This window comes from Mobula hypostoma, chromosome 10 (assembly GCF_963921235.1).
Source record: "Mobula hypostoma chromosome 10, sMobHyp1.1, whole genome shotgun sequence".
NCBI classification, from domain to species: Eukaryota; Metazoa; Chordata; class Chondrichthyes; order Myliobatiformes; family Myliobatidae; genus Mobula; species Mobula hypostoma.
Window position 1 is genome coordinate 79,687,190 of NC_086106.1, and position 12,631 is coordinate 79,699,820.

The 12,631-nt window shown below is 40.7% G+C and overlaps 1 protein-coding gene across 1 annotated transcript; it reads left to right on the top strand.

Annotated features, from left to right (window-relative positions):
• The first annotated feature begins 1,094 nt into the window (after nucleotides 1–1,094).
• Nucleotides 1,095–2,910, top strand: pou4f4 (POU class 4 homeobox 4). The gene is made up of 2 exons (XM_063061375.1): nucleotides 1,095–1,214; nucleotides 1,996–2,910. The coding sequence occupies exons 1-2, from the start codon at nucleotides 1,095–1,097 to the stop codon at nucleotides 2,908–2,910; spliced, it is 1,035 nt and encodes a 344-aa protein (XP_062917445.1).
• The last annotated feature ends 9,721 nt before the right edge of the window (nucleotides 2,911–12,631 follow it).

The following is a 12,631-nucleotide window of genomic DNA, read 5'->3' on the forward strand; positions in this document are numbered from 1 at the left end:
GCAACTATAGACCTTCCTGATCAACATGGACCAACTCCTAACTTTTCCAGATTGATTTCAAAATCTTCATCAAATCTCTCTACACTTTTACACCACTCCATCCCTTCACCTGGTGCAGCTTATGTCTACCCGCTTCCCTCAATACTTTTGAATGGTGCTCTTGTAGACATCTCCTCTTTTACTCCACGACTGGGGCGAAGGGGCTTTAGCCAAAGCCTCGGGAATTCTTTCTCCAACAATGCCGGGATCGCAATTGAAAGCCCGTATTTTCTGTTCAGGTTTTTGTTACCATTATTGTCTCTCTAATCATTCCTCATCATTCTTGACTTGCCTGTAGAAGTTTGTATGAGTGCATGTGGTTTTTAAATTAACAAAATCCATGTTAGTGCTCTCGCTCTCCTTCTCTGAGTCGCGATGATTATTGTAATCCAGTTACTATCCCCGTTCTTTTCCAAAGAAAATCCGAACAAGACTCTAAATAGCCCTATCAAATCGGCTGGATCGCCAAAAAATTATCTCTGACTGGTCAATTTTCAATGGAGGGGATGCTAAAATCTTCCGTGTTCAAATTCCAAAAGTCAGTTAAAGGTTTTTTTCCCCTCGTATTAAGAGGATAATCAGAACTAAGACACTTTAGCGCCAAGAAGTAAGTTTTTATTGATGTGTGTGTTTTAACAGATCGCAGTTAATGGTAGTTCGGGAATGTTAATATTTTACCTATATCAACGGCAGACGTGGATCTGCACTTTGAATATTTGGAACAAACAGTAAGTTTCCGCAATACATTCTCTGTAAAACAGTAAGCAGGATTTTGCTACTCCCTCTGTCAGAACTGACGTTCGTCAATTTCATCCAGGAGCGTGAAATCGCTGGAAGACGTGACCCGAGCCAGCCTGAGCCAATGAAGAGACGGGATGGGCGGGCCCACCCGACTGCCCGCCGATCGGAAAGCCGCGTACCAATGATCGGGGCCGAGGGGCGGCCCAGGTGGTGTGTCCAGCAGCTGGCGTGGGTATAACTCAGCGACAAGCGGATGGAGTGTGATCGGGACAGCGCTAGTTCAGCACTCACCTGCACATGACCAATTTGCAGACATGATGTCCATGAATAGCAAGCAGCCTTTCGGCATGCACCCCATCCTACATGAGCCCAAATACACGACTCTGCACTCAAGCACAGAGGCCATCCGGAGAGCCTGTTTGCCCACCCCACCGGTAAGTCCGGCTAGTCCTTCCAGCTGACCTCCTCGGGGAAAATTGCCCGTTTAGCACGCGAGTTTGGAAAGATTTTTTTTTAAATTGATTACATCTCCTACCTCGAACTCTGTCGATTTGTCGGATCACGTGAAGAATTTGCTGTATTTTGTTACTTATAAGGAGGTGACTAGTGATGGGTAAAAGATCTTTTTTGGCACTCTTGCGGGCAGGGTTGCTATTCTCAATTTTATATTTAAAATAACCTCTGAAGCAGGGGACCAAGTGTCCAAAATTAATGGTTAGAAAAGTTATTTGAATCCAGGGCATTCTAAATTGTGCGTATCCAACCAAATATACATTCAGTGCCCGATGATGGGGTTTATGATTGCTTCGTCTTTCATTACTTTTATCGTTTTGCGAGTTGCATAAGTATGCTTGCCAACTGCAGCGTTGGTACTGAGTTTTAACGGATACTGCCACTTCCTCGTGTCCAGTTCATTCATTTTCTTTAAATTATTATTGTGTGTGTGTGAGAGAGAGAGAGAGAGAGAGAGAGATAGAGATCGACTGAATATTGCTGTTGTAGATGCATTTAGAAAGACCCGTCAACTGCAGAATGCCAAGAAGGCAGCGATAATTATGGAGGCTGAGAGTGTGTCGCTGGAACTCCTGGGTTTAGAGTGAGGTGTCTATTTCGTTGGCGAGTTCCCAGAGACTCCAGCATTAAGTTACAGCATTGTTCTCTCCGCTGACTGCGATCTTGACAATAACATGGTCTCTTTTTTAATTTCATTTGTAGTTGCAAAGCAATATTTTCGCCGGACTTGATGAAACTTTGCTGTCCCGAGCCGAAGCCCTGGCAGCCGTGGATATTGTATCGCAGAAAAACCATCCCTTTAAGCCAGATGTCACCTACCATACAATGAGCAGCGTGTCGTGCACTCCTACCTCATCTACTGTACACCTACCCCATCCATCGGTGTTGACCTCCCATCCCCACCACCACCATCACCATCAGTCCGCCCAGGGGCTGGAAGGAGACCTCCTGGACCACCTGAACCCTGGTCTGTCCCTGAGTGGAATGACAGGACCCGATGTGGGGTCCACGCCATCACATCCCCACGCACACATGCCTGGCATGAACCACATGTCACATCACCCTCATCACCACCAGCCTATGAACATTTCCCATTCCCACGCCTTGTCGGCCCACATCGGCCTTGGAAGCAATGAGGGAGAGGCAGATCCAAGGGAGCTCGAGTCCTTCGCTGAGAGATTCAAGCAGAGAAGGATCAAACTTGGAGTGACGCAAGCCGATGTTGGGTCGGCCTTGGCCAACCTAAAGATCCCTGGTGTGGGTTGTTTAAGTCAAAGCACTATCTGCAGGTTTGAATCCTTAACTCTCTCGCATAATAACATGATTGCGCTTAAGCCTATTCTGGAGGCCTGGCTGGATGAAGCTGAGAGGGCACAGAGAGAGAAAATGACCAAGCCCGAGCTCTTTAATGGAGGGGACAGGAAGCGTAAACGTACCTCCATCGCTGCGCCGGAAAAACGATCCTTAGAAGCTTATTTCGCCGTTCAGCCTCGTCCTTCATCCGAGAAGATCGCAGCAATCGCAGAGAAATTGGACCTGAAAAAGAATGTGGTGAGAGTGTGGTTTTGCAATCAGAGACAGAAACAAAAACGAATGAAATTTTCCGCCACACATTAAGACAATCTGCACACTGCTCTATCCAACTGAGACGACGTGGACCAGGATTTAATACATTTTGATTCCTTGGTTAAGCTTTGCCCTACAAATGGAAGCCATGGCAGGGACATCCAGCCGGAAATATATCTCTGAAGAATGAGTTTGAATTGTGTATATTTTGTACGGGTTTGAGAGAAGCAAGCTTTATGTCTTGGTTTAGATGAGACGTCGTTAACTTATTTGGCAGTCATATTGTAACAAAATAATCTCAACGAGACTTGAATAATGTTTAATCACATTCTTGTGAAAAAAATATCCTGTTTGCTTTTCTACTGTAAAAGGCTGTACAAAGTCAATGAATGAATTGTGCGTTTAACCTTTATTCAGAAACTGGTGTAGTTCATTGATCCGGCGATGTATATCTGCAGCTGAAGCGGACACGGTACTGGGCTCGGTTATGAAATATACCGCTGTCGATTTCATTCAGTAAAAAAAAAGCAGAAAGAATCCGACCTGTAAAATCGGGTCGCATTAATTCTATTGTACCCAACCCCCACCCCCACCCCGTATGGTCCACAAATCTGTCTCTGCATGATTTATACATCACTTCAGTTTAGTGAATGTCGCTTTCACCATATTAATAACAAAAATAAAAAATAAGTTTTAAATGTTTTGCAATAACTGTTTACGAATGGTTTCCTACCTCATCCACCCCGAGGGTTTTCACGACGTTCTCACTCTCCCCTCCCGAATCCTATTTATCTCAATCATAAATTTATTTATTTAGAATGAAGGGGAATCATAATGCCTTGACAATCAAAATTACTTTAAGACGTGTCGTGGTACAATAGAATAGCTTGAAACGGTTGGGAATTGTTACATATGGAAAGTTATAAATGAGAGGCCAAGTACAGTCAGAGTGCAGTCACTGTCGGACGTTTTCACGTCGTTTGCTGCTTATGTTTCATTTGCTGTGCGAAATCCATTCTCTAAATCTTAGTTAGTCGGAGGGCCATCGCGAGGACCTATTTCCCAGAGTGAGAATGTGAGAGCAAGCGAGGGCAGAGCCACGAGTCGTTTCACCCAGGCCCTTCTCGCCTACTCTGTCCGGATGGCTGATGGACTCGCCTGTTTGCACCGAGGTCTGTCGGTTCACCCTTTCCCAATGTTTGACTCCGATCTCAGCTACCGTCATTTAGTTTACTTTGTTGATTGTATGTGTGATTTTTAACCAGATGTGACTCTTGGAAGTTTTCAATAAAACCACGCACGCTGCAAAACGAAAGAATGGCGTCCTGAACTGTATGTTGTGTAATGTAAATGCAGCATGACCTCATTGCAAACATGTCCGTCATTAGAATGCAAACCGCAAATTAAACACCATATTCTATTAAACACTGTTTTTGTCCCTTCCCTCTAACGTTTTCTCAATCTTTTCAGAATAAAATAATTTAAGGAAGTGTAATCTATTTAAGGTGGTGTATCTATTTAATGTACAAGGCAGTTATAACTTCTGATGTTGTTAGATTCGACCTCACCCAGTGAATCTTTTTTGCGGGATGGTGAAGTAGGGGAGGAACCCTCCAGAGAAACGACAGTGACCGAGTATATCAGCAAATATGTCTGGATAAATTCTTGCTCGGTTCGATCGCTGTGTTGTTAGCCAAGGGGGAATACTGACTGCAAGATTAATTTTTCAGGAAAAAATTGTCCCCATGTCGGTTTTCGTCTAATGCATGGGTACTTTGCTTTCACGTAGGAAATAAATTACTATTAATTTATGTCAAGGGAGATTATCATTTATCTGACAAGCTCAGAGGATTGGAATGGGTTGGGGTCCAGAGAGAGCAGTGGGTTGTACACCTCCTTTCCAGGTGTAGTCTAAAGTCCTCCTTTTAGCCAAACGTATTATTTCGCTGGGAGAAAAAAAAACGATTAAAATCTCTATGACAATTGTCGCCTTGTTATATCCACGACGCTGCGCAATTTTCCTTAAGAGAAGAAAATATTTAAAAATTCCTGTACCAGTTTGGAGAACTTCTGAAATGGTATCTGTGAATTATTGATTACTATTAAAACATCGTCATGAGCGATTGAATGTTGGTTCCCTGTTCGTAGATCACTTCTGATTCTTTATGAATCCTGCAGAGTTAAGGCCTAAAGTATCGCAAAAAATCAATGTTACGAAGAAAAATTTTTTGTTACGCCCTTGTTGAGTTAAGTTAACTCCGTGTTAAAAAAAATAAGTTAACTACCGCTTTAAATTTCGTGAAGTTCACAAGTGATATTCCTCTTTACCAAGAAGTACGCAGGCTTTCGTATTTACTGCCTCCTCACACCGAGACAAATCGTAAATTAATCGTAAAAGCAGTGAAAAAGGGGAAGCGAAGGGAACGGGAGAAGCGGCGGAGTTCCGGGTTCAAAACTGGACGGGCCGTCACTTCAGGTGTCAGGTGCAGCGAATTAATCTTTTAATCAGTTAAACTGATACTGGTTATACCTACATGTTAGTTTTAAGAGTATCGGTACCCATCATCCAGAGGTCAATATAATTTGATGCTTTTTAGCAAAAGGAAGATTAAATTAAATGAGAACGAACTTCACCAACCAATCCTCTTGCTCCAGCTTTGAGTAATCGCAAGAAGTGCTCTTACATGGCATCACGGCACTTCATTAGGTGCTTAACTTTTCAATACACAACCACTTACCTTGAAATGCGATGACTTCAGTATGATGTTTGAGAAAGAGATCCATCTTAAATCTTCTGTGTGAGAATTCGAATGAGAGGTGCTAAATGATGGTGGGTGGGAAACTTCTAGATACTTTATATCATTTTTATAATGTTTTATATCTTTAGGCTAAAGGTACTTGTAAGGTTATGGATTTTCTGTTACCATCTGCAGCGTGTCATCTTTACAAGCTGTATCCGGCTATATTCAATTTATCAACTAACACTTGTTGGCTAGTTGGTTCCATCTTGTAAAGCCTATCATAAATGAATAATGAATTCTGGCTGTTATGATACTATTGATTTTTGGTAAACGGAAAGATAATAACCCCTCGTGGTTCGTCGTATCAAGTAACTGTGGATGAACCCAAAGCTTTAGTTAAAGCGCCACTTTAAACTTGTTCATGAATCGTTCATTCGGTTTTATTTCTGTTTGTTGGGTCTGGCTGCGTTTGTTTTGACAGGGACCGCTGACGCACCAGGCGCTTGCTGCACGTCTGAATCACAGCGATTTTCATTAATAATAATTAACATTCCCCGAATTGCCGATTTGAGAACTTCAGATTTTTAGTGCTCGATGTTCCATAATTAATGCTGCAAACCGAAGACTCGAACGCATATTGATAAATATTATTACATTTCTTACAATCTTATGCAATGTCTTGAACACCATAAATCAGTGGAGAAATATAATTTTCCTTCTCCATCCCTCCTGCTGTGGAGCTCCCACGTGCTCCGTAACCATTAGAAGAGAAATGTCTTTGGGCCACGTCAACTATTTCAGAATATTTTGTTTCCATTGATAAACTTTTTATTCTTTCATGGTTTTTTTTATAGTTTAGTCTCGCACACGTGACGGTAACATGTTGGACAGCAACTTCATCACCGTTTAAAGAAAGACAGCCCAGACGTTAAAACGTAGCCCCGGACTGTTGTGTGTAGACCAATGTACTGTACTTAGTCGAACAGTTCAGGAATACCTAAAGCGATGCCTGCCATATAGCTTTCCAGAGATGATTTTATATCCAAAATAGTTTTTAGATCCATTTGATATTTAATTTGCAGTATTTTGTGCCCCGGCTTAAAATGGCTCGGCCAAAAACTTCATCCGGCAGAAACAAGTGGTAGATAACTAATAATGGCAAAGGCTGCATACATTACTGGAGGTGTATTTCACTTCATAAGCTTCTCCATATAAAATCTTCGTTGAGGTGGAACAAAAGTATACTTTATCTGGAAAGTCTGTTTCAGCATCGCGACTGGATTTAGTTCAAAACGGATTTAAACATCAACAAGGAGTAAAATCACTTTAAGGTCATCTTAGATCACATGACTGCCATTCCGAATACATCTCTAAGACAGTCTCTTTCCTCCCCGGTCTCCTGCCCCCTTTATCACTACTGTTTGCAGACTCAGTATTGAGCAAGGATTTAAACTCTCCGAAAGTGTTCACCTTCGAAGTTCCCAGTGTACCGGGCCGCAGGGACTAAGTGCGGGGATAATTCCCATTATCATCCTTAATCCTTCTGTTTACTGCTTCTCCATCTTGAATTACTAACAAGGTACCTAAGGAGCTGTGGCACGGCGCTGATCAGTAACGCAGTAATATTCGGAATTATTTTACTCCTGCCCACTTTTGTAAATCATTAATGGGAGTAAAATGTCGGAGATTAATAGATTGCATAGCCGAAAATGACAAGCGGCTAATTAGACATATAATTAAGATTATTTTTTTTTGCTATTCACGAAGGAGATTGAAACAGGGAATCTCTGAGGGAATACAAATTCAGTCCTGTTCAGTTCCCAGTCATTGCACTCCTCGCTAATGTGTGTGCAGCTCCCCAGTGCCCGGGTGTGCTGCTGTGACCGCCGAGCCAGGGACATGTTTGCAAATATGACGGCAAGAAAGACACAGCTAATGCTTTTGTCTGTCTTTAAATTATACATGTGGGCTCAGTTGTATAAAAATCGCATCGAATTCCGCCTTGTTCACACGCTTTCCCCGTAAACTGTCTTTTTGAAGAAACACGTTATCATTTCTATATATCTACCCGGCTGAGCATCCGTAGCTGGTTAATTCGCATCGAAATACAAAGTCTGAGAGGATCTGGTGGACAATTTCACTCCTTGACCATATCACATTGCTTACTTCCCGAGCAAAGGGTACTTGTGAGTGAAATTTAACATTTTGTAACTATTTGAGTTATTCTAAATCCGATTACCAGGATGTTATTAATATAAATATGTATCTTCAATATAACCCGGTCAGTAATGACTGTCTCATACTAACATGCATATATTCCATGGCCACCTGTATTGGTTTGTACAGAAAGCTCTTAAAAAGATCTTTTTCATTTAAAGAAACAAGCTAAAACCCTGGATTGCTTGCTCCTTTCTGCTGACTGTTTTTTTCCGTGAAGCGGAAAGCACATTTTCATAAATAGACCTTGGTGAAGTGATGACTATAAAAAATTAATGAAGTCTGAGTCCTGAGTGGAGCCTCGGGGCCATTGGAGAATAATTTAACCACTACATTATCATCGCTTTCTCCGGAGCCCTGGACTGGTGCTTTGTGTCTCTGAATTAGGCACAAGAAGCTTTAAAAAAAACAGTCGTATTCTATTACCAGAAAATGTTTTTTTTTAAAAAAAAATGAATAGGGAAAGGAAGATAAAAAGGGAGAAAAGTTTCTGAAAAATCATAAATCCACTCGGGTCGGCCACATGTGCACACACAAAGCGTCTCACCTCGTTACTTTTAAAACTTTTAAATGTACCCGATGCAATATTAATCAACTGCATTAATATAAGTTAGGGCTGTATATGAAGCACAGCTCGTGTAGGCAGTCGGAGCGCAGACATGCAATCTCCTGACTTCCAGTTATTTCAAACAGCCGCTTTTCCAAGCAGAGTTTGTGGCTTCATTACGAGGGACTCAAGGTAGGAAGAGCCAGCGTTTCCGTCGAGCTCACGTACGGCCCGTTGCTGCTGCACTTATTCGGTTTCATGCTAAACACAGCCAGCTGCTTCAATCTGAGCATTGTCTTTATCCTGAAATAATTAGCAGAGGAATAACATAATTATGCTTCCTAATATCTCGCGTGGCTAGTACAATGTAATTAACCCGTTATTAAGAGATAATAGTTTAATTGGCAACAAAATGAAACAATAAATTATCTGTGAGCAGGAGCGTATTCAAGGTAGGAAACAATCTACTACCTGGAAAGCTGTAGTTTGCCCGTACACTGCCCCTTTATCAAGAAAGCAATAACTCTGCCCGAAGGATAATAGCTACAATCCCATGAAGTGAAAGTATTGAGCTCGTCTTCACTTCAAAATGCTACTTAACTTGTTGCATTCTGGTGGAAAGTGAATCATGTGCGGAATCATCTCCATTGTGTTTAGAGCAAACCAAGATTCCTTTCCGGAATTTGTGTTGCAAATTTCTCCAGTTGAATGCAATACATTCAAATGGGAAGGAAGGCTTTTCAACTCGTCAGCATTTGAAATCTGAAATATTAGCAAATTGAAAGTTCACTTAGACGACAGAAACAGGAAAATGGTACGGTTAATAAGAAACATTCGTCCGTTCATTTCCTTTTTTTTCCTTAAGTGCCACATTTTGTGATACTGAACCTCTTTGATCCTCGAGATCTGCATCATTGCTGTACTTTGTTGCCGAAGCATAACTGTGTTCTGTTCCACATGTGAAGTGCTCCGGTTAAAATGGCGCAAATGTAACGGAAAATGGGAAAATCGGCTAACCGTCCAATCCATTTATTGACTTTTTTTAAAAAAACTATTTATTCTCCACTCCAAACTTAAATTAATTCAAAGTTCATCTAAATCATTTAAAAGTTGGTGATTTTAAAACTAGAAACTTTCCAATCAGATTAAAAATCTGCGCTTCCCAGTTTATCTTTGATATAGAAAGCATTCTTGTAACTCTCTTCCTTGTTGCATGCAACTTCCCAACGTGGAACATTACTGACATTGTAATGCAATTGAACTCGACTTATGCAGCGGATCCTCTCCCTGGAACATAATTTATTATTTATTTCTGTATGTAATTTTAATCCTGGAGCCTTCACCCGATATTTCTATACACACGGAAGCGCCGAATATCCTTTTATTACGGATGTAACGTATTTTCAGTTCTAACGTGTTTTCAAATTTGATTTTAATCGCTCACTTGTTTCACCGTACGCTTGGATCTGACAGGACTGCTGCTGAAATAATTCATGACATGTGCACGTGACTGAACACCTTGCTGTTGTGGTTTGCAATTTAGAAACACTGGGATATTTCCAAAAACGAACTTAGGTTTATTCTTCTGTCTTGTACCAGAAATTTGTAAAGAAATTGTTAAGAGCCTCCTGATTATCAGAAGTAGCATCGCTGATCACTTACACCAGAGTGTCATTACTTGGAATAACAAAGTACAAGGAGTGAGTGTATCTATATTCTGGCGGCTGGATCCTGTAACAATTTCAAGGTCATTCTTGGCTTTCTTCGAATTCTAAGCGAACAAGAATTATCATTTTAAATTCCGCAACACAGTACCAACTTGTATTTAACTGGGTAACAATTTTATATTTGACGATGTCTAAATTTAAAATGCCAAATGATGTAAAGTCATTTTGTTTCATGAGTAGTAGCACATTTATCTTGGAGAATGTCATTACATTTGGCAAAAAGTAAAACTTCTACCAATTAGCTTCTCTCGCCCCCCCCCCCGTTAAATTGCCACATAGTTTTGCTCCTCCAGATCAATGTCATTAGCAAAGAGCAGTATACTGTTTCAGAGCCGAAGTAATCAGGCATTGATCGGACCAGGTGTCTCTCAAGATATTCAGCACACTGAAGAATTCATTCTGTAGCTTGAATGTGTACACTTAAGGAAGGGTCAAGGTTTGCGAATCCAGTGCGTCAAACCGCCAGAAAGCGAGGGTTGACAGTTCATTGGACAGTTTATTGCTTAAAGGAAACGGGAAGCCCTCCAATCCCGGCCCTTTGCGGTTAATTCTTAAAGGGCTTCGAATTCAGCACTTTGGATAGTTCCTTCATCTTAAAGAGAATGTGTTGATGGTTAATACCCAATTCAATACAATACTGGAAACCAAAAAACTATTTTCCATTGCTCATCGCGTCAAAAAAAATTGGAAAACTTTACACGTTAAATAATATTTGCGAATAAAATTCTACAGGGCCTTTCTTTTCACGATTATAAATGCCCGCCAATCGTTTTATATATCATAATAGACATGTCATAGCATGTCTAATCAAACTTTTCCATTGATTTTAAATAACTCCTATACGCAACCAATCGAATTGGATTTTAGCAAGGTATCTACTGTGAAGAGATGTTTGCTATTTTATAACTGATTTACGTTTAATTTGACCTATTTTAATATTGTGCATTTTTTATAGTTCACGCTCATTTAGCTGCTTTTTAATTTGCTTTCGCCAAGTGTTTGAGATGAGAATTTTTAACTGAAAAAAATGCTGTTCTGCTTCAGTGGCGTTAGATATCCTGAGGAAATGTCAGACATTAAATGTCATAGCAGATTCCCCCAAATCCAGAGTCATTTCAATATCTTATTTACTCATCAATCTCCGGTGGTAGAGCCAAAGTTGTTGACTTTCACGCGGTCTGAGATTTTGTTGATTTAACATAAAAATTTAATGGACGAGTTTCGGGTCCTCTGGCGTACTCATTTCTTAAATAAATCCGCCATTTAGAAAGATAAATATTCGGCTGCTTGAAGATGACCTCCTCCCACCCGCAGACTACGGGACTCCTGTCATTACAGTCCTCACTGGTCGAGGGAGGTGGTACACTTTCTTCCAGTAGTCGAAGGAACGCTGATTTAACCACATTCTTGCATCACCAGTTTCTAGCGCTACAATTAAATCGCAATAAACCGGTGCTTTAACACAGATCAAGTGTGCAGCTAAATCATACATCGGCTTCGTCTTTTCTCCCCCCAGAACACACAGATGTACAGAGAGTTCAAACATTACTGCGCTGGGATCATTCCACTCCCGAGGACACTATGTTAACACATGGTAAAGATGGCACTGCTCCTAGCCACTCAGCAATTAATTCACACGCTTTAAGCAGTAATCTACAAAGTGGCAATTGTTTAAACTAGTGATTAGTCTGATATGAGCACCGGAGGATCGGACGGTACCACTTCCTAACTCGCAGCTGTCCTGCTTTCCATTCTTGTAATGAAAAATAATTAAAAAGCAGCGATAACGTTGATTCCATTATTAACCTTTTTTTAACCTGTGCTGCTCAGTCAGTGAAGCCGAGTGAGAATTCTCATTTACAATTTTTATATTTTTAAACATATTAAGTTTAATATTCATTGGAATGGATGATAGCATTGAGAATGGTTACTTTTTATTTCCTGGTGTCTGATGAATTTACACATTTGGGCAATATGTTCAGGTAGTGAATTTAGAAATTCACAAAACCCCAGATGACATAGTGATCTCTCATGTCTTTAGTTTCTCTGTCGGCAAGATTTACAGCTTAATCCACTGACAGATTTATGTAGTGGACCAATGTGCATAAGGATTCATTATTATGCTATTACTGCATGTAATATTTCTTGAATCAAAATCTACCACCCAGTAACACAATTAACCATTTAAGCAGAATGTCAGGTTGAAACATTAAGCATTATGTTATCTTCCACTTACAAAGAAATCTCCCAAGTTGGAAGTTCTCTTGTTGTATCCACAGATAATAGTAGTTCATCCGTTCCTCACACTATCATCCCCATTTCCAGTCCTGGCATCTATAACCCACCACCTCTCACCAGAACTAGGAAAAGTCATCAAAGGAGATTTATTTCCCCTCTAAAATTGTAGAGGTGAAGGAAGGAGAGAGAAAGCAAGATGTAAGTGGCAAGGTGGAGACCAAAGCAACACTGAGTTATACAGTGTTGGTGCCAGCTGAGAGTGGGTAGCGAGGACTTGTTAATTTGAAGATAAACTTTCTGGA